This window comes from Vitis riparia, chromosome 1 (genome assembly GCF_004353265.1).
Source record: "Vitis riparia cultivar Riparia Gloire de Montpellier isolate 1030 chromosome 1, EGFV_Vit.rip_1.0, whole genome shotgun sequence".
In the NCBI taxonomy this organism is placed as follows: Eukaryota; Viridiplantae; Streptophyta; class Magnoliopsida; order Vitales; family Vitaceae; genus Vitis; species Vitis riparia.
In genome coordinates, this window is record NC_048431.1 from 11,578,101 (window position 1) to 11,600,983 (window position 22,883).

A 22,883-nucleotide genomic window follows, 5' to 3' on the forward strand; every position below is an offset into this window, starting at 1 on the left:
GGACTTTTTAAATGGGTGGCTAGCCTCAAATTGTTCCTGGTGGACGGAACCAAACACTACTAGTACTAGTAACCTCTAACCAAACCCCTAGAGGCTGGGGTCCAAATCAATTACATTCCCACCATGAAATGTAAAGGTCAACTATTATATCCCGTTGACAGGGCCGAATAGTCAACTATTATATCCCGTTGACAGGGCCGAATAAACCAGAGTGATGTTTTTGTTCAAGTATTCAAATTTACACAACATAATATCTCCATATTTTGTGTCATCAATAAAACAAAATATTTCAACATAATATTTAGTGCAAAACAATTTGATCCATGCATGGTAACAAAATATCATTTTCTTTTCCACAATTCAAAAGAACATATAAAATAATTTAATTTTATAAATATTGCATTAACTTCCCTTACCTCAAAATATGCAAAGACCTTGAAGGAAAAATAACCCTGAAAAGTCTACTCCTCACCTAACACAATAAAAAGACCACTATTACTATTTACCTCAAAATATAAATCTGATAATCCTAAAATTTCTAAATGTTAAGATTAATATTTTTTTATTTATTAACAAAGTAATAATTTAATTACTCTATTCCTTATTTAATTATAATTAATAAATTCCCAATTTGTTTCTAATAACACATTTCTAATTAATTAAATTACAATTTTATTTCATTATAAAATTCTATATATATATATATATATATATATATATATATATTTTGCTAAATCTCTCATTTTGTTTATTACAAAAAAAAAAAAAAACCATTATTACTATTATCTTATTTATTAATCTAAAATTAAATATTATTATTATTATTATTATTATTATTATTATTATTATTTTTAATTAAACAATTCAAAAGCAAACTCTCGGGTACACCAAAAGAAAAGCAAAACAAGGTTTTTTTTTTTTTTCTTTTTTTTTCTTTTTTTCCCTTCCATCCCATACTGTGCACACACGTTTTCCCTTTTTTTTTTTTTTTTTCTTTTGTTTTGTTCCATGCTTCCAGTAGCACAGTACACGTACGCCATTTTTTTTTTTTTTTAAATTAACCCTAACCTAAATCGAAACTTTCCAAGGAATTATTATTATTATTATTTTTCATCTAATAAAATTTAAGATCTCCTAAATTCCAACAATAAAATCAAAATCTTAAATTTTTATTATTTTGATATTAAAACGAATTAAAAATAAAATAATCTAACCCTAATCTAGATTTGGGGTTTTCCAAAAATATATCTAATGTGTTTGAAATTAATTAATGAATCTAAAATAATAATCTAGGGGTTAGAAACTTACCTATAGAGGTTTGTTCTTCAAACCTTAAAATCTGACCTCAACTTCACGTTCTCTGGAAACTCTCTGCGAACAGGAATACGATTCAAAAAAGAACAGGAAGAAGAAAATTTTCTATTTATACCTAGGGTATTATTCGTAAAATTACCTTTTCACCCCTCTTCCATTTTATTAAATTAATTAATTAATTAATTTAATATCATTATTAAAAATTCCTAAATTACCCTTTAAAAGAAACTTGGGCGTTACATCCTCTCCTCCTTAACAAAAGTTTAGTCCTCTAAACTTGACATACCTGAGTCTTGAAATAATTGAGGATGTTTTCTCTCATCTCTTCTTCTAACTCCCAAGTAGCTTCACGAACACTATGGTTGCTCCATTGAACCTTTACCAATTTGACAACAGCATGACGTAGTACTTTATCCATTACATCTACAATCTGAACGGGCACTTCTTCATATGTCAAGTCCTCAGAAATTTGAATAGGCTCCAACTCCACAACATGAGAGGGATCATAATTATACTTCCTCAAGGTTGAAACATGGAAAACATTATGAATCTTAGATAAACTTGGGGGCAAGGCTACTTTATATGCCAAAGTGCCTACTCTTTCTAATATTTCAAACGGACCCACAAAACGAGGACTAAGTTTTCCTTTTCTCCCAAATCTCATCACAGACTTCATAGGTGAAACTTTCAAGAACACATGATCACCCACCTCAAACTCCAAATCTCGCCTACGATTATCAGCATAACTCTTATGTCTACTTTGAGCTGCTTTTAATCTTTCTTTAATCAAAGCAACTTTTTCAACAGTCAACTGCACAAGTTCAGGCCCCAAAAGTTTCCTTTCTCCAACATCATTCCAATAGATAGGAGATCGACATTTTCTACCATACAATGCCTCAAAAGGTGCCATCCCAATGATAGCTTGAAAACTATTGTTATAGGCAAACTCTACTAAAGGTAAATGATCATCCCAATTACCTTGCAGGTCCAAAATACAAGCTCTCAACAAGTCTTCCAAAACTTGAATTACCCTTTCTGATTGACCATCAATTTGAGGATGGAAAGCAGTACTAAAACTCAACTTAGTGCCCAAAGCTTTTTGTAGACTATGCCAGAATCTAGAAGTGAAACGAGGATCTCTGTCAGACACTATAGAAACTGGTACTTCATGCATTCTCACAATCTCCTTCACATAAAGAGAAGCTAAACGATCTAAAGAAAAGTTGACTTTCATGGGCAAAAAGTGAGCAGACTTTGTCAACTGATCAACAATCACCCAAATAGCATTATTACCCCCTGAGGTTCTTGGCAATCCTATCACAAAATCCATGGTAATATGCTCCCACTTCCACTCAGGAATAGCAAGTGGCTGCAAAGACCCTGCTGGTCGCTGATGCTCAACCTTCACCTGTTGACACACTAAACACTGAGCCACAAATTGTGCAATATCATGCTTCATACCTGACCACCAATAGTTTTGCCTCAAATCCTTGTACATCTTTGTCCCTCCTGGGTGGATTGCAAACTTGGAACAATGAGCTTCCTCTAAAAGCTCCCTCCTTAAGTCTTCATCATTTGGGACACAAAGTCTAGTCCCAAATCTCAAGACCTCATCATCTGACAAACAAAATCAGGCTTACTGCCCCTCTTAACTTCCTCCATAACTTGTACTAATCGGGAATCATTCTTTTGTAGGGTCTTAATTATCCCAACTAAGTCTGGTTGTACCCTGAAATTTGCTACAAGTGCTCCTAAGCCCATAACTCGAAAGTGGACTTGTAGACTCCTCAACTCTTCAAGTAACTGCTTTTGACACCCTCTAATAGCTGCTAGAGAACCAACTGACTTCCTACTCAAGGCATCAGCTACAACATTCGCCTTTCCAGGATGATACTGAATAATACAATCATAGTCCTTAAGTAGTTCTATCCATCTTCTCTGTCTCATGTTCAACTCCTTTTGGGAAAATAGATACTTCAAACTCTTATGATCTGTGAATATCTCACAAGTTTCACCAAAAAGAAAATGTCTCCAAATCTTAAGTGCAAAAACCACAGCAGCTAACTCCAAATCATGTGTAGGGTAGTTCCTTTCATAAGGTTTCAACTGTCTAGAAGCATAAGCTACAACTCTCCCATGCTGCATAAGAACACAACCCAAACCCTGATGAGAGGCATCACTATACACCACAAATCCTCCTGAACCTGAAGGGATAGTCAAAATAGGAGCTGACACTAATCTATTCTTCAACTCTTGGAAGCTACATTCACAATCATCAGACCACTCAAACTTAACTCCCTTCTGTGTCAACTTAGTTAAAGGTAGGGCAATCTTAGAGAACCCTTCTATAAACCGCTTATAGTAACCAGCAAGTCCCAAGAAACTTCGAATCTCAGTCACAGTACTAGGTCTTCTCCAATTAGCTACAACATCTACCTTTCCAGGGTCAACTGAGATGCCATCATTGCTTACCACATGCCCAAGGAAAGAAATCTGGTCTAACCAAAACTCACATTTCTTCAGTTTAGCATACAACTGCTTATCTCTGAGGGTCTGTAATACAATACTCAAATGGCCCTCATGCTCCTCTTTACTTCTTGAGTATACCAAGATGTCATCTATAAAAACCACCACAAACTGATCTAGATAGGGCTTGAATACCCTATTCATTAAGTCCATAAAAGCAGCAGGTGCATTAGTCAAACCAAAAGGCATAACCAAAAACTCATAATGCCCGTATCTAGTTCGAAAAGCAGTCTTGGGTACATCTTCACTTCTAACCCTTAACTGATGATAACCAGACCGAAGATCAATCTTAAAAAACACACAAGCACCTTGTAGCTGATCAAACAAATCATCAATCCGAGGAAGGGGATACTTGTTCCTCACTGTCACCTTATTCAACTCCCTATAGTCAATGCAAAGTCTCATTGAGCCATCTTTCTTTTTCACAAATAGAACAGGAGCTCCCCAAGGTGAAACACTGGGCCTGATAAAACCCTTGTCTAATAACTCTTGAAGCTGAACTTTCAACTCCTTAAGCTCCACAGGTGCCATCCTGTATGGGGCCTTAGACATAGGACCTATTCCTGGTACCAGATCGATGGTGAACTCCACCTCTCTCTCTGGTGGCAAGCCAGGCAAATCCTCTGGAAAGACATCAGGATACTCCCTTACTATGGGTATGTCTTCCAACTTCAAATCACTTTCATTACTCATCAGACTAGCCAAAAATCCTTGGCAACCCTTCTTGAGCAAGCTACTAGCTCGCAAGGCTGAGATCATAACGCAGTGGTCTGTCCACATGCTTCCCTTCAAAGCTAAACTTAGGCTGACCAGGAATACTAAACGTCACCCTTTTCTCAAAACAATCAACAGAGGCATGGTAGGAAGCTAACCAATCCATCCCCAAAATCACATCAAAATCCTGAAGGTCAAGGAGTACTAAGTCAACTGGCATTTCCCTATAACCAATCATCACAATACAATTTCTAAGCATTCTACTGGCCACAACAGAATCTCCCACAGGAGTAGCAACAATCAAATCAAAGTCCATGCTAGCAATAGGCAAACCCAACAAACCAGCAAAGGATACTGAAACAAAAGAGTGTGTTGATCCAGGATCAATCAAGACTCTAGCAAATAAGGTGTGGATTCGGAGAGTACCTATCACCACATCAGAAGTGGCCTGAACATCTCGATGAGTCATTGCAAACACCCGCCCTTGGGCTTTGGGTTTCTGTTTATCCTCCTTATTTTCCTCTTTAGGCTTCCCAATGATGAACTTCCTATTCTCTGGACAATCTCTGATCAAATGTCCTTGCTTCCCACAACCAAAGCAAGCTCCAGTCTCTCTATAGCATGGCCTACCCCCATGCTTCTTGCCACAAGTAGGACAAATCCCATCCAAATTCTGCGTTGTCTTCCCTTTATTCTGATTTCTTCCTGATGTAGCCCTTCGCTGTGCTTGATTACCATGAGCACCATCACTTCTATTTCGCTTCCTTTGCTGTTCCCTATACTGATGAAGCTCCTCATTATCTTTCTCTGCTATAAGGGCTCTATCAACAACCTCTGAATAGACATCAAGCTTCAGAATAGATATCTTGTTCTTCAAATAAGGCTTCAATCCATCCTGAAACTTTAATGCCTTTTCCTCCTCTGTAGCAATCAACTGTGGGGAAAAACGTGATAACTCGGTAAATTTGGCCTCATACTGAGCCACAGTCATATCCCCCTGTTCCAAACGAATAAACTCCCCCACCTTCTGCCGCCTAATACTGTCAGGGAAATACTTCTTGTAGAAAGCTCCCGAAATTGTCTCCATGTTATGGGTCCCTGATCCTCCAAAAGTCTCCTAGTCATACGCCACCAATGATCTGCCTCCTTATCTAACATAAAAGCTGCATAAGAGGCTTTTGCTCCTCAGAGCAATCTATTACACCAAAGAATTTCTCCATCTTAAGGATCCAAGCCTCTGCCTCTGTGGGATCTGTAGCACCAGAAAAGTAAGGAGGACCCAATTCTTGAAGTCATCAAAAGAGCTACCCCTAGAAGATGAAGACTATCCCTGAACATTAGTCCCAGCAGCTCGAGCTTGGCGTTCAACTAAACCAGCTAGTGTCCCAAGATACCTATAGATCCCTTCTGCACTCACAGGAGGCAAACCCTCAACTGGAGGTACATCATCATTAGCCTGACTGTTTTGTGAAGAAGCTGCTCTTCTTGGTGGCATGATGTCCTAAAATAATAAGACATAACTAAATTAGTCACTAAATAACCAATTAGAAAATTTCCAAATGAAGAAAGAATTGGAATTTATACTAAATGAAACTAAAACTTAAACAAATGCGTCACTCATCTATCCCCAATCTAAACCAATTCAAATTCCCATCAAGATCAAAACCTAGTGCTCTGATACCACTCTGTCACGCCCAAGACCCACTCCAAGGGCGTGACGGTCATTTCACACCTCAAACCCGAAGGCTTAAAGTATAATCTGACCCAAACAATCATATTGTAACTGGATGTTACCAATTACCAAATACCTATTCAGAGTAGCAGAACAAAATCTAAAATCCTCAAATTCAATTTCCAAATAACTTCCAAATATCAAATGATCCAAATGAACATAACTAACAGTTAAAACAAAATCCAACATAAAATCCTAAGTCAAATTCTAATGATGACTATTCCTCAACCTAGCCATCACTCCTCACCCGAACTAAGAGTACCTGAAAAATTTTCAACAATTGGGAATGAGCTCACAGCCCAATAAGGAATATTAATGCAATTCATGGATCAAATATTTTCATTTCAAATAGGAGATATCATTTTTTTTTTTCTCATCAAATATCAGAGTTTCAACAATACTAATATATTCAAAATTCAACCAACCATTTTCATATCAAATTCAAACACTTTCACATAAGATTCAATCAAATCCATTCAATTTTCATTACTCTGGTTATCAAATATCAAATGCCCAGTTAGGTGGGACTTTTCAAATGGGTGGCTAGCCTCAAATTGTTCCTGGTGGACGGAACCAAACACTACTAGTACTAGTAACCTCTAACCAAACCCCTAGAGGCTGGGGTCCAAATCAATTACATTCCCACCATGAAATGTAAAGGTCAACTATTATATCCCGTTGACAGGGCCGAATAGTCAACTATTATATCCCGTTGACAGGGCCGAATAAACCAGAGTGATGTTTTTGTTCAAGTATTCAAATTTACACAACATAATATCTCCATATTTTGTGTCATCAATAAAACAAAATATTTCAACATAATATTTAGTGCAAAACAATTTGATCCATGCATGGTAACAAAATATCATTTTCTTTTCCACAATTCAAAAGAACATATAAAATAATTTAATTTTATAAATATTACATTAACTTCCCTTACCTCAAAATATGCAAAGACCTTGAAGGAAAAATAACCCTGAAAAGTCTACTCCTCACCTAACACAATAAAAAGACCACTATTACTATTTACCTCAAAATATAAATCTGATAATCCTAAAATTTCTAAATGTTAAGATTAATATTTTTTTTTTATTAACAAAGTAATAATTTAATTACTCTATTCCTTATTTAATTATAATTAATAAATTCCCAATTTGTTTCTAATAACACATTTCTAATTTAATTAAATTACAATTTTATTTCATTATAAAATTCTATATATATATATATATATTGCTAAATCTCTCATTTTGTTTATTACAAAAAAAAAAACCATTATTACTATTATCTTATTTATTAATCTAAAACTAAATATTATTATTATTATTATTATTATTATTATTATTATTTTAATTAAACAATTCAAAAGCAAACTCTCGGGTACACCAAAAGAAAAGCAAAACAAGGTTTTTTTTTTTTTTTCTTTTTTTTTTCTTTTTTTCCCTTCCATCCCATACTGTGCACACACGTTTTCCCTTTTTTTTTTTTTCTTTTGTTTTGTTCCATGCTTCCAGTAGCACAGTACACGTACGCCATTTTTTTTTTTTTTTAAATTAACCCTAACCTAAAATCGAAACTTTCCAAGGAATTATTATTATTATTATTTTTCATCTAATAAAATTTAAGATCTCCTAAATTCCAACAATAAAATCAAAATCTTAAATTTTTATTATTTTTGATATTAAAACGAATTAAAAATAAAATAATCTAACCCTAATCTAGATTTGGGGTTTTCCAAAAATATATCTAATGTGTTTGAAATTAATCAATGAATCTAAAATAATAATCTAGGGGTTAGAAACTTACCTATAGAGGTTTGTTCTTCAAACCTTAAAATCTGACCTCAACTTCACGTTCTCTGGAAACTCTCTACGAACAGGAATATGATTCAAAAAAGAACAGGAAGAAGAAAATTTTCTATTTATACCTAGGGTATTATTCGTAAAATTACCTTTTCACCCCTCTTCCATTTTATTAAATTAATTAATTAATTAATTTAATATCATTATTAAAAATTCCTAAATTACCCTTTAAAAGAAAACTTGGGCGTTACATATATATTCCTCTCGAGCTTAGCTTTGTACATTGGTGTTGCTACAGGGATCTATTCCTCTTTCATGCTTTCACAATGCATTAGGCAAAATCTCTAACTATCTTGTTTTGTTGTCTTAATAATATCTTATCCCACACATTGCTTTACCTTTGGTATAATTTTTTGTATGTGTGCAGGTTTCATGGTTTGGAAGATTAGTTCTATAAGATTGTGGAAAGCATTCCCTTAATTTATTTTTAATTAAAAGTTAATGTGTGTTATGTAAACTCAATAATGAGAGTTTAAGTGAGTTTATGTAATGGTGTTTTGTCACAAAATTGCCAAAAATGGAGATAAGTAGAACATTGAGTCTTGTTTGTATGTTAACAATTTTGTTTCTTTTAATGTTTGGCTATTGACGTCCTTTTAAATAGTCACTTGCTTTCCATTGAAGATCAAGGGTTGATATTCGTCGAACCAAGAAGTCACAAGTACATTAAAAAAGGTTTGACTTGTGGCAAATTAGGCTCTTATGAGGTATAGAGAAATTCAATTTTTTTTTTAAAACTTAAAATGCTTTAAAATTAATGTTTTGAAAATGGCAAGACCACTCAAGTGACCTGAAGCACTCAAGCACTGAAGACCGATCAAGCGTTCCATACTACTTAAGCACTCGAGGTGCTCAAGTGGTGTTTTAGTTAGCTCGATCAATCATGCTAATTATGTTAAGATTTTTTCATGCAAATTCAATTTAGAAGTCTTCCAAAATTGAAACTTTTTAGGTTAGTTGCCTATATATACCTCATTAGAACCCCTCAAGGGTAAGAGATCACATATTCTTTAGAAAAAGGTTTCTTAGAAAGAAAGTTTAATGTATCGCACTATTCCCAATCTCTCATTCAAGGATTCAATAGTTGAATCTTAGGTTGAAGACTTTCATCCCTTCAGTGAGGTTGAAGTGTATTTATTGGAACAATCAGAGGTTATTGCATCGTGAACGTGGATCAAGTTGTAGGTATTAAATAGTAAGTCTTTAGGGTAAAATGTACATATATGTAACTTGATCTCATATAATGGATTTAGACCTTGTGGTTTTTAATTTCCACAATTAGTGTGAAGGTTATCCATGTAAAAATCCTTGTGCCTCATTGTTTATTCTTTTGTTTATCTTGCTTGTATTGTCTATCATTAATTGAATTGATATATCTCGAAATCTCGTAAGATAAAAAATAGGTATAATATTTAATCCTTATATTGTAATTTTTTAGTACATTCATCCCCTCTCTTGGTGTTATCCTAATAGACCTCAAGGCCTTTTCAAATGTCAAAGTTCTTTTTGAGACAATAAAACAATGTTACATTTGGCCAAAGTATGAAAAGATAGAGAATTAAAGCTTGTAGCATCTAAAACATAAAGATTGTCAAGCCTTCTACCCATCCCAATCATTTTGGCCTATGAAGGGTCTTGAATAAAACGTTAAAAAGAAATTTAATAGAGTATTGATGATTTTGAGTGAGAGCACTTATGGAAAGAAGATTGAAATGAAAAAACCTATTCAAATGATTAACACTAAAAAACTATTAGGCAAGGTAATAAAGGAGTTAGTTATGGGAACCGAAGAATTCAATGAGCAAACAAATATGATGAGTAACACCAGTATCTAACACCCAAGATAATGGTGAGATAGAAGATTTAGAGAGAATGAAAAAGAAAAGAAAAGTGTACCACTAAGGCTAGAGATGGATGGCCTAGGCTACTGCAATTCTAGAGAGATATGAGAACTTCCATGAAGCTTTGAACTTAAGAGAGTAATAAGTTGATGGCATTGAGTAGAGGTTAGTGAACCTAAGATAGAATCAAATGAACTAGATTGCTTAGTAATAGTAGAGGTAGTTTGATACACTTGTGCTTTCGATTGTGAAGATTTAAATTTAAATTTGTAGCCAAGCAGATTCTTCAAATTGATAAATAATAGTTTTTTTCATTAAATATTTCTCATTCGTTCATGTACATAGTATATATAGAGGGTGATTGTCATTCTAAGAATGGGAAAGAATAATATAAGGAAAAAATGATATAAGGAAATAACAACTAATATCCTAATATCTCAACTTTCCTAATATCTCAATATTCATAATATCTCAACTTTCCTAATATCTAAACATTCCTAATATCTCAATACTAAATGATATAAGGAAATAATGATATAAGGAAAGCATTCCTAATATCTCAATACTCCCCCTCAAGTTGGTGCATAGATGTCACACATGCCCAACTTGTCTAAAAATTTTGAGAACACTTGACTTGAGACAGCTTTGGTGAGGATATCGGCCAATTGATTTTCTGATCGAATCTTAGGCAATTCCACAATCTTATCATCCAACTTTTTCTTAATGAAGAATCTATCCACCTCGACATGCTTTGTACGATCATGTTGTACTGGATTATGAGCAATGTCACATGCGGCTTTATTGTCACAAAACAATCGGATTGGTTGCCTAGATAGGTAACCTAAATCCTGTAAGAGGAGTCTTAGCCATAATGCCTCACAAAGTCCTAGAGTCATACCTCTAAATTCCGCTTCTGCACTTGAACGGGCGACAACATTCTGCTTCTTACTTTTCCATGTCACAAGATTACCACCTACAAAGGTAAAGTAACCAGATGTAGATCGCCTATCATCCACTACATCGGCCCAATCAGCATCAGTATATACTTCTATACTCTGATGATCAACATTTTTAGCAACCAAATTCCCTTCCCAAGAGCATTCTTCAAATACCTCAAAATACGCATGACTGCATTCATATGTTGCTCTCCAGGATTATGCATGTATTGACTCACTACACTCAATGCATAAACAAGATCTGGTCTTGTATGAGCTAAGTACATTAATCTCCCCACAAGTCTCTGGTATCTTCCCTTATCGGTTGATACTTGATTAGGCTCAACACACAATTTCAGACCTTCTTCTATTGGTGTATTAACAGGTTGACATCCCGACATTCCAGTCTCCTGTAAAAGATCTAAGGCATACTTTCTTTGAGACAGAAAAATTCCTTCACTTGATCGAGAAACTTCAATCCCAAGAAAGTATTTCAGAAGACCTAGATCTTTCATTTCGAATTCTCTAGATAGATAATTTTGCAGAGCTTTTCTTTCTTCAGGATCATTTCCTGTAACTACCATGTCATCCACATATACGATGAGTGTCGTAATCTTACCATGTTGCTTTTTCAGGAACAAAGTGTGATCTAAATTACTTTGACAATAGCCAAAAGCTCTCATTGACTTTGTGAACCTTCCAAACCAAGCTCTCGGGGATTGCTTCAACCCATACAATGACTTCTTCAATTTACACACCTTCTGACATTGCTTTTCTGACACCATGCATCCTGGTGGAAGATCCATGTATACTTCTTCAGATAACTCGTCATGCAGAAAGGCATTTTTCACATCGAATTGTTGTAATGGCCAATCTAGGTTTGCAGCTAAAGATAGTAATAATCGAATTGTGTTGATCTTAGCTACAGGTGCAAATGTCTCTGTGTAGTCAATTCCATAAGTTTGAGTGTACCCTTTTGCTACCAATCTTGCTTTAAATCGTTCAATACTACCATCTGCCTTGTACTTCACAGTATAGATCCAACGACACCCAACTGGCTTCTTTCCTAGTGGACATTCTACGAGTTCCCATGTTTCATTCTTCTGCAATGATTTTATCTCTTCATTCATGGCTGCTTTCCACCTTGGATCACTTAAGGCTTCCTGTATACTGTTAGGAATAGCTACAGTAGATAATTGATTTACAAATGACTTATTTGATTAAGACAAACGATGGTTAGACACATAGTTGCTCATGGGATATTTGACTTTGGTAGACAATTCAGGTTCATATGTGGGTTTAGGAATACCTCTATTATGACGGTGTGGTAACCGTTTCATGAATGGATCAGGTTCCAAATTAAGAACACCCTCAGCAGACGACAATTGGTTTGGTATTTCAGTGAAGACATCTTCGGACCCAAATTGTTGACCACTCATATTCAACTCACCCGCTTCCTAGTTCACTAGTTCAGATTGTCCAGATTCATCATCCTCATAGATATGATAATCATAATCGAGAGTCTGAATTTCCTTATGGTACTCCCCTTTAAGTTCAGACTCAGATGAAAAATACATTGAATCTTCATGAAATACCACATCCATTGTAATAAACATTCGTTGAGTTGGAGGATGGTAACATCGATATCCCTTTTTGTGCAATGCATATCCAACAAACACACATTTCAATGCATGGGAAGTTAACTTGGTGCGTTGGTGTTTGTGTAGATGCACAAATGCCATGCAACCAAAAACACGAGGAGGTAGATTTGGGACGGTTGGGGCAACTATGGCATTAGTAAGAGCTTGGAGAGGTGTTTGGAAGTTAATTGGGCTAGAAGGTACCCGATTGATCAAGTATGTGGCAGATGTGATTGCTTCTCCCCAATAAGATATCAGTATTTTTACTGCTATCAAGGAAGCACGAACAACCTCTAACAAGTGTCGATTTTTCCGTTTAGCGACTCCATTTTGCTGGGGTGTATTGGAACAAGTAGTCTGATGAATGATGTCATGTTCTTCCAAATACTTTTGAAGATCAGAACTCTGATATTCTCCACCATTATCACTACGCAAAACTCGAACCTTTGCATTGTACTGAGTTTCAATCATTTTATGAAATTTTTGAAACAACAAGTTCACTTCATCTTTAGTCTTCATCAAACATAACCATGTCATTCTGGTACAATCATCAATAAAAGTAACAAACCAACATGAGCCACTCAAAGTTGGGACTTTGGATGACCCCCAAACATCAGAATGTATAACCATAAAAGGAAGCGGACTTTTATTCAAAATTAACGGAAACAAAGCACGATGACTTTTAGCCAATTCACAAATATCACAACGGAAACCAGAAATATCACTCTTTGCAAACAAACTAGGAAACAATTTTTTTAAATAACCAAAGGAAGCATGTCCCAGACGTCGATGCCACAACCAAATTTCAGACTTTTTCTTCTCCTCCTCAGATCCATATGCCATCAAGGCTTGTTGCAACTTACTTGAATCCTTTGACTGCAAGTCCAAGTAATAAAGTTTTCCTCGCTTAATACCACAACCAATCGTCTGTCTTGTTTGAATGTCCTTAATCACACAAAATTCAGGTCAAAAATGACAATACAAGATAAGGCTACAGTAATTTGAGAAACTGACAAAAGATTGTAATCTAGAGATGGAACAACTAAAACAGAATCTAAATTCAAAGTATCAGTAAGAGTTAAGGATCCTTCCCCAATGACTGGGGTTGTGTTACCATTGGCTGTGGAAACAATTTTTTGTGAGGAAGGTCTAAGGGGTGAAACCTGTCTAGAATCAAAAGTCATATGATCTGTAGCACCAGAATCAATTATCCATGCACTATTAATAACAGGTGTAAAAGTATTTAGAAACTTACCACCATGATCTGTAGCGGCTACCAATGCAGAGGCTTTCTCAACAACATTAGCCTTTGTTTTTATTTCGGCAACAGTTGCAGTCGAGGTTTTCTTGGAATTCTTCTTCCGTTGATCACGATTATTATCATTAATAACAAAGTGGTGATAGCCTAAACATGATCTAAAGGTCCATGGTTCAAACCCTCGGTTCCTCATTGTTTTTATGGTCATACCAAGAGTCGTTGCTTTGAAATTGTGGGATATCCAGACTGGTGGGATCAGTCTTATTGCAGTGAGTGCATTTGAAGGTTGACTTATCAATATTAAGGCTTGTCTTGGGATGATTGATTGCTGTCGGACTACCATAACGACAAAATATCCAAGATTTCAATTCCATGGCTCTGATACCATCTTCAAATTGATAAATAATAGTTTTTTTCATTAAACATTTCTCATTCGTTCATGTACATAGTATATATAGAGAGTGATTGCCATTCTAAGAATGGGAAAGAATAATACAAGGAAAGAATGATATAAGGAAATAACAACTAATATCCTAATATCTCAACTTTCCTAATATCTCAATATTCATAATATCTCAACTTTCCTAATATCTAAACATTCCTAATATCTCAATACTAAATGATATAAGGAAATAATGATATAAGGAAAGCATTCATAATATCTCAACAGCAGATATCCATGCAACTTATAACACTTATAGATAGTGTGGCTTTAAATATTACAATAAGAGTAGATGGGTTTATCCTTATTCGATTTTGAACTTACTGTGGTGGTTGAAATAACAACAGCAGTATTATAGTCACCAATAGTCATGAGATTGAATGAAGCAACACTAGGATTGATATATTATTGGTGCTCATTTTGTACAACCAGTGAAAAGACTTTTGGTAATTGAAGGCAAAGGATCCATTAGCAAGATTTGGGCACCAATATGTGCATAGGATTCACTAAGACCTATGAGGAATTGCACAACATACTCCCACTATTGACAATCCATCCCAAATTTAATGGCTTCACAATTATAGGTCGGTAAGGACCGATAGTCCTTCAATTCATCCCATAGAGTTTTAAGACAAGTACAATATGTGTTTACATCCAAGGGACCTTGATTTAGATCAATAAGATGCTTCTTAATTTGAAAGATTCATGGCTCATTGCTTTGATAAAAATGATCATGAAAATCATGCCAAATTTCAATTGTGGTATCAATGTAGAGGAGGTTATCGGCAATGTCCTTGTTTACAGAGTAGAGAATCCAAGAAATTACCATGCTATTGCAACGAACCTAAGTGCCAAAAAGAAGATCATCCTCCGTTGGACGAGAAATGGTGTCATCGATGAAGTTAATCTTGTTATTTGTTGTCAAAGCCATATGTATGTCATGACTCTTAAGTATTGTAGTTAGGTCCAATCAATTGATGAGGGATAAGAATGAGACTTGGATGACCTCCATTTTGAAGAAAATACGGATTGGAGAGTCATCCATCGACATTGAAGTAGAAATGCTGACGAATAAGCAAATTGTGTTATTGCTCCACACCATTTAGATGAAATGAAAATGAAGAAAAAAGGAAAAAAAAAAACCAGAGAAAATAGCGGAAAAGATGTTTTGATACCATATAATAAATTATAGAGAAATTTGAAAAGAAAATCATTTATTATTGAATCTTAAAGAAGACTAACGGAAGAGAAGGAATTTATATAAGTGGCTCTAACAGATTTTTGACCTTTAACAAATTTCTCACTACTAATGTCATATATTTGGAAATATTGTTTACTGTGTCGTATTTAAAAAAAAAAAAAATTAAAAAAGAGCATAAGAGGACCATGAATGGAGATGACCATGATTGGATACGGTGGGCAGTGAGCAGATGAGTGCTAGGAGGAACAACACTCGATTAGAAGGGGAATGAAACAGGAATCGTTCAAGAATATTATAATAAGACAAGTTTGACTCCTTTAGTTGACGTTCTGATAATATTCACCTTTATATTTCTTTTTCTTTTTTTATTATTATTATATATTTATTTTTCTACCGACTTATAAATAATCATAAAGAAGTGTATGTCGGCTAAGAATGAAAATTTAAAACATCGGAAATAAAGCGTAGGAGAGGAGGTGTGCCCATAATCTGGGACCAAAACAACTAGATTGAGTTACCATTACAAGCTACGTGGGCCTCACTTCCACGAACAAGGTCAACCACTAACTTTTAATCTAACACCATCTCCAAAAACCCAACTAAATAAATATTTTTCCTTTTGCCAAACAGGAAACATGATAATTTGCCTTTTAGCATTTTCTGTATATTGTTTTTTTCTTGGAAACACTTCACAGACTCTGGAAAAATGGATTGAAGGAAGGAACAAAATGAATTGGTTCCTTGCTTAAATTCAAAGGAATCAAATATTGTAGGAGAAGAAAATTAAAAACAGGAGGAGATTCTCAACTCTCAAGTCCCAAGTCCCAAGTCCCAAGTCCCAACCTCAAATACCTCAACACAAAACAAAACAAGACAAGACTTGCCCCACAAATCAGCTACAACAAAAATCCATTCACACTTTCCCCGCTCAGGCTTGCAAAGCTTTATGGGCTTATAATAGCATTTGGATTTCATTTATTTTTAAAATACACATAAACACACGCATCAGTATTAGCAAAACCTGTGCTCTCACGCTATTTCATTTTCAGCCACTGCATTTAGCTTTTCGGAGGAGTATTGTGGCTTCCCTTAGGGGCCTCTCCTTGTTTCTTGAACCACAAGTGTTGGACGAAATGCCTGAGCCATGCTCTCCTTCACTGTACCTTCTTGCCGTTTCCTTGTTTCAAGAGATTTGAATCTTTTCCCCACCTTTCCGTCCCTGGTTTTCTTGATTGACCCAGGAAAGGTGAGACAGAGAAAGCAGTTTCGGCGGCTCAGATTGGCGGGGACGAGAAGGATTGGGTCTTTGGCGAGAGGGGTTGTGAGGCGGTGTCAAGAGTGGGAGAGCGAAGGGGATTGGGGGTTGGAGGAGGAGATTTTGGAGTTCATGAAGAAATCTGAGAGACCAGAGGCGTTTCCCTCCAGGAAAGAGTTAGTTGATGGTGGGAGGATGGATTTGGTGGAGGCTATTGTTGAGAAAGGTGGGTGGTTATCCTTGGGTTGGGATTTGGATGCTGAGGAAGGGGTGCTTGATGATGATGATGATGGCCGCCATGTTACTGATTGGGATTTGATTATGCGGAAAGCAAATGATGGCGATTTGGTCTGTGGCGATGGCGGTGGTGAAGCCAATGATTTGGAGGTAGATGAAATTCGTGTTTCGGGGCTTTTAGAGGCCGATTCTTCTGATTTGGATTCAGCTTCTTCATCTGGTAGATCACTGTGAGGGTTCTATTTCAGTTCACCTCTTCATGTTCTTTTTTTTAAGTCCCTCCAATTTTTTCTTTTTCTTTTTCTTTTTCTTTAGTGGCTATTTTTAGAGATCTGCAACTGGAAATACACCCCCAGAAGGGGATTTTGGAGCTATTTGCGGAGAGCTTGTACACTTGCTTGAATCTTGACTTCTGTTGCAGCTAAAGACACAATCTTGTTAATGTTTTCTTTTGGGAGGAACAGTTGCAAGTGTGATGTCATTTTTCTTGAATAGTGACCTTACCCCATTTCAATTTTACTTGGCTGTTCTGTTTGCTTAGAGAAGTAGGAGCTATGATTTTCATCCAACCCCATTTTTATTTGACTTGGCTATTCTGTTTGCTTAGAGAAGTAGCAGCTGAGGATAATACAGGGATTGAGGGCATATTGAAAGGATTGGAGACACATAGAAATGTGACTTTTGGTGTAGGCATGAGAGAGAAAGGAAGTGGGAGCATCTTAATTAACAACAATGGAGATGATTGGCATTCTGGAAATTCAACAAGTGCGGGTAGGTTGGTTTTCTTAATTTTGAATCAGTTTAATATTTTTCCCTAGGCTTTGATTTTCTGTGATCAACATGACTCAAAAGCATTGTTAATTTAGTATTGTGCTTTCTTGTCAATTTTTGCTTATAGGCATTTTAAAAGACAGTAAGAACTGTCATGAAACTGGGTGTTAGGTTTTTGAAATATCTGAATGTTGGGTCCATGTGTTGTTTATTATGCTCGAGAATATGAAATTCTAATTTTCAGCTTAATCTAATAACATTAATGCTGATGTGGTTTTTTTCTTGGATGAACATTCTAATGAGTTTTGTGCTCCTTTCAAAGAGAGAATATTTTTAGTATGATGATGCATTGAGTGGGAGTCACCGTTGTGATATCTATTTTGGTTATTAATTGTCATTTTACTGATTGAAGGTTCAGTTTGGTTTGTTTTTATTTGGACATTCTAAAACATAACATGTGTTTCTTACACTGTAAAAGGCAGCTCTGGCCTTGGAAAAATCAGCAGACAGGCATCATCCATTCACAACAAAGGCATGATCAAAGATTCAGGGGGGAAACATAGTCAGATGAGATCTTTTTCAGACCTTGATGGTTTAGGCAACTCACTTAAGTCTGAAATGTGGAGAACCTGGGGTGTTTACAGGGCAGGATTTTCAGTAATGGATGTTGAAGGTGGTGCTTATCCTGGTTAAAAATATATAAAATTGAAGCATTTTGGATGAAGTGATTTGACCAACAAACAAACCTCTCTTTGTTGAAATGTGCAGCTGCTGAAATTGCTTGCAACGAGGCTAGAATGGAAGAGGTGATTGATATTTCAAAAGATGAAATACTTGCAATATCAGAGGGGCATGATATTTCAAAAGAATTGAACTCTCATGGTAAAGAAGTCAACCACAGGGAGATACGAAGTCGCCTTCAAGATATGGAGTTGGAGCTTTCCTCTATACTTAGGGCATTGAAATCCACCAGTGACGGAATTGTTCCACTGGTAGGGCAATATTATCCTTTCTATGAATGAACATGAATAAGAAATATCAAACATGCTCCTTTACTTATGAAAAAAAAGGAAATATCAAACATGCTAATCAGAAAAAGTTCCAAAATACCAATTCTTACTCTGATGTAACAAAAGCAAATCCGACTCTACTAGATGATCGATTCTAATACAGAACCTAAAACCCCCTATCTATTTTTTGGATTTATTTTTCCTCTTTATTATGGTGTAAAACCTAAAATTCTCAATTTGTTTTTCTATTATTTTCCCTCTCTTATGGTGTATTGAAACGGTCGTACATATTGTGTCCATGTATGTAGATTTGAGTTGACAGTATGGCTATGCACTATGGCTTATATATTTTCCTTTTTTACTTTTAAATTTACATTTTAGAGGAGAAAATTGATAAAAAAAAAAAACCAGAACCTCAATTTCCTTCTTGCTGAAACGAACAGACTTGAGCTGATTTTTTCCTTTCCAATATTTTTGGTTGACCATCTTTGTTCTTGTGTGCAAGCATATAAACTTAGAATGTTAAAAAGCAATCAGGTTTATGATTCTGTTATTAATTTATCAATTTGGTCATGAATTCATCAGGTGAGTTGTCTTGCTAAGTGAGTCTAATTATGACAGAGGCATGAAATAGTATAGGAATACCTGCAGATAGGGAAAGTTTTTATTTTTGCAAGATAGGAGATAATGCTTTAAATTTTCAAATATATTGGCTTCTTCTCAATCTAAGAAGAGTTTGACCTGTTTATTCATTTTTTTTTCTGGGGACTTTTCCTTGTTGTACTGTTCATCAAAAACTTGTTTTAAGTTTTTGCTAATAACTAATAATCCTGGAATTCATTTTTTTCTCTAGGGAAATACAAGTTCCTCTGATGATTTGCAGAAGCTTTCTGATGCTTTGGAGTTCCAGGAAAATGAGATCATGAATTCCCAGGACATTTTGCGGTCATTACGAGCAAAGTTGGCAGTAGTAGAAGGAAAGATGGCCCTAGCCATAATGTATGCATCATTTTAATTCCTTAAATGGTGTCTACCTTTAACCTGCTTTAACATTGACGGTGTCCCATTCATACCTTCAACAGTGATGCACAAAAGCTGGTGGAAGAGAAGCAGAAGAGGATTGGTGATGCTCATAGCACTCTACAACTTCTTCGTTCTGCTTGCATAGTTTGGCCTAATTCAGCTTCTGAGGTTCTTTTGGCAGGATCTTTTGATGGTTGGACCACCCAGGTTTGACTTAATCTTTAAATGTTTGGTTAATTAAACTGATATTAGTGGATTCCTTTGTACTTCTTGATATCATCTGTAACTAAAGTGCAACCAAGCGGTTACTCAATTATGTGGTGAAATTACAGTTTTGTTCTCAAAGGTTAGTTTGGCATTACCAAGATGCATTAGGACTAGTGTGAGAAAACTCATCCTTCTTCCTTGTGGTTCCCTTGAAACATCAAATTCCTTTCAATGTAGCTACTCATAGTATTTAATGATAAAGTAAAAGCCTACTTCTGTAGTCTGATAATAAAGCTGTTAACTAGGATGGTTTGGCTGCACAATGAAGAACATCTGTGGAAAAGTGTGGACAAAGATCAGGTTCAAGTTCAAAGTGCTGCAAGGAAGAGGGCCTGAATGGTTTTGATGTTGTGAGTCCATGGACAAAGTTTTAACTTAGCCAGGACCTAGTAGTTGCAATCAAGCTCTATGGAGCTGATTTTTGTAGACTGTGACTGCTGGAAACTCAAAAAAATGAAATAAAATAAAATCGAAATTCACTAACAAATGCTAAGAGTAATTGAAACATCTTATCATAACTATCTGGGGACTCATAACCCACTTACCACTTAAACATATTACATATGAAAATGTGCTCTGATTTCTCTGGAGTTCAGAAACTTGCCATAATGAATGTCAAGTTAGAAAATGTGGATTTCCCCCTCTTGCTAGAGTAATTTGGTTAAAAAATTATTAATTGCTCAATAGGTGTATTTAGAAACTTTAAATGGTTCTTTGGTGTCCAAAATTGAGGGGGTACATGATATTCTGGACTCTGAATCACCTGAAATTGTAGTTTGTTTCTAATGGTTGCTCACTTGTCTTCTTACCTCAGTGCTTCCAAGGAATGTAGTATACTCGGGTTTCATTTGCCTTTGATTCTCATAAATCTCTTTACTCTCTAGCATAGATGACAGGCATATTGTTTGCCATCCAAGGAAAAAGAAAATATTGTAGTTCTCTTTTATTAGGAAGAGAGGCTGTAAAATTTGTGATTCCCCCAGTTGTATAAGCAGTCAAAAGGTCAACTGCTCTTTTATTTTTTTAACTTTTTAATGAAAAACCAACATTTTATTTCTATGAAATAAGTAAATACCAAGAAGGATGAGGAATCCTTCACCCAAACTCAATCACTATGTAACTCTAATCAAAAGCAAGAAAAACTATCTACTTTAGACATCAATGAAAATGCACACAATTACAAGTGATTTCAACTACAAACTCTTGAATGCCAAATTGCCAATATGAGAAATCAGCCTTGTGATAAAACTAGTGTGATCTTTGATAATCATTAAGTCACTAGATTTGATTGATAAACAGAAGAGCACCAGTGATATATAAACTGCTTTAATGACAAGTAAGGTGAATATGTTATGCTCAAAATATATATATTTAGGAATTTAGCTGCCAGATTTCTTCAGGTTCAGAATCATCCCAAAACATGTAGTGCTGTGCCATTCAAAATTTCATCCCAATTTGTGTTTTCTTGTGTATACTGACCAATAAGCTGGCTGGAGCATGCATTAAATATGTGTCGAGTCCAATTCCTAGAGCGGTAATACATGTATTGATATGTTGATTTGTTGAAGGAAGGTATCAATCTGGATATTAGTCATTCAGGATGTGCTTAAAGTGCACCTAGGCCCTAGGCTCAATGATGCCCTAGTTATAGAGGTGTGTCTACTCTATTTTTCCTTTTTTAAACCTTTTATTTTTAAAATTTCTAACTGTATTGAAATTTATATAATTTAGTTACCTTTTTTTTGTTAAATGCTTGTTTTAAATGTTTGGAATCTTAAACCTTTTGTTGCATGGATTGGATTTTGGATCATATTTTATAAAATTGATATGCATCCTAAATTGTATTTCACTTTGCTCAAGTGTATGCTTTGTGTTGCACCTTATGCCCTAAGTGCTCCTCACACCCTTTTAAAACCACATCTGGATCATTAAAAACTATGCCTGCAATGAGATTTGGATGTCTGTAATGCATGAGAAGGAGAGCATTTGGTTCTCTTCAATTATGGATTTGATGGAGCTTTCATTGGGTAAACATCATATGTATGAGCAATCCCTATCTTCAAAATCTGGGGCCATCACTGTTTTGTTTGTTCACTAAATGCCAAACTGCACTTTAGATGAGTGAGCATGATCCTCTGCTAAAAAATGGCATTTTTCTAACTTGCATTAATGATTTATTTCTCATCCATGAATTCTACTTGGTTCTTTACTAGCGCGGACATGCTGAAATTTTGCATGTCTGGAATATCATTCCATCTATTTTCAGCCCACTCTAAAACATTTTTCACTTGGCCATAGGAAAAATAATTATTGATATGGTATTATCAGGTTGCTCAACTTTGGTATGAATTTTAACTTATGGCGATGTTTGCAGAGAAAGATGGAGAGATCAAGTCCAGGGATTTTTTCATTGTGCCTCAGATTGTATCCGGGTAGATATGAGGTGAAGTTCTTTGCAGATTTAGTGATGATTCTATATCATAGGCTGTGCTTTCTGAAGAATGACAATTTCAACCATCCTAAAATATGTTACAGATCAAGTTCATTGTCGACGGTGTATGGAGGATTGATCCCCTTCGCCCACTTGTTCACAGTGATGGATACGAGAACAACCTGCTTATTATTACATAAGACTGCACAAAGGGGCATCTAACACTGGGTTTCTTTTTATATCATATGATTATTTCCCCTTCAACAGCTAGTTTTGGTAGTATTTCTTTTCCTTCAAATTTTTGCATAGTTTTGTATTCGCATGTTCTTTTTACCATTTTTTTTTGGATATTCAAGGTGAGCTTTCCTGTTATGTATTGCAGTTTAACTCCTAAAGGTAAACAACCGTCTGTTCAATGGGTGAG

At 35.4% G+C, this 22,883-nt stretch overlaps 1 protein-coding gene across 3 annotated transcripts; it reads left to right on the top strand.

Annotated features, from left to right (window-relative positions):
- The first annotated feature begins 16,275 nt into the window (after positions 1-16,275).
- Positions 16,276-22,872, top strand: LOC117926019 (protein PTST homolog 2, chloroplastic). Of its 3 annotated transcripts, XM_034845117.1 has the most exons (8): positions 16,284-17,187; positions 17,565-17,728; positions 18,207-18,401; positions 18,497-18,720; positions 19,592-19,737; positions 19,821-19,968; positions 22,403-22,471; positions 22,564-22,872. In XM_034845117.1, exons 1-8 carry the CDS (start codon positions 16,610-16,612, stop codon positions 22,657-22,659), a joined length of 1,620 nt encoding a protein of 539 aa, XP_034701008.1. In that variant the 5' UTR covers positions 16,284-16,609; the 3' UTR covers positions 22,660-22,872. The 3 variants fall into 3 exon arrangements, with proteins under 3 accessions (XP_034701014.1, XP_034701003.1, XP_034701008.1); XM_034845112.1 differs by having other exon boundaries at positions 16,282-17,187; positions 22,403-22,872; XM_034845123.1 differs by lacking the exon at positions 18,207-18,401 and having other exon boundaries at positions 16,276-17,187; positions 22,403-22,872.
- Positions 22,873-22,883: the final 11 nt, after the last annotated feature.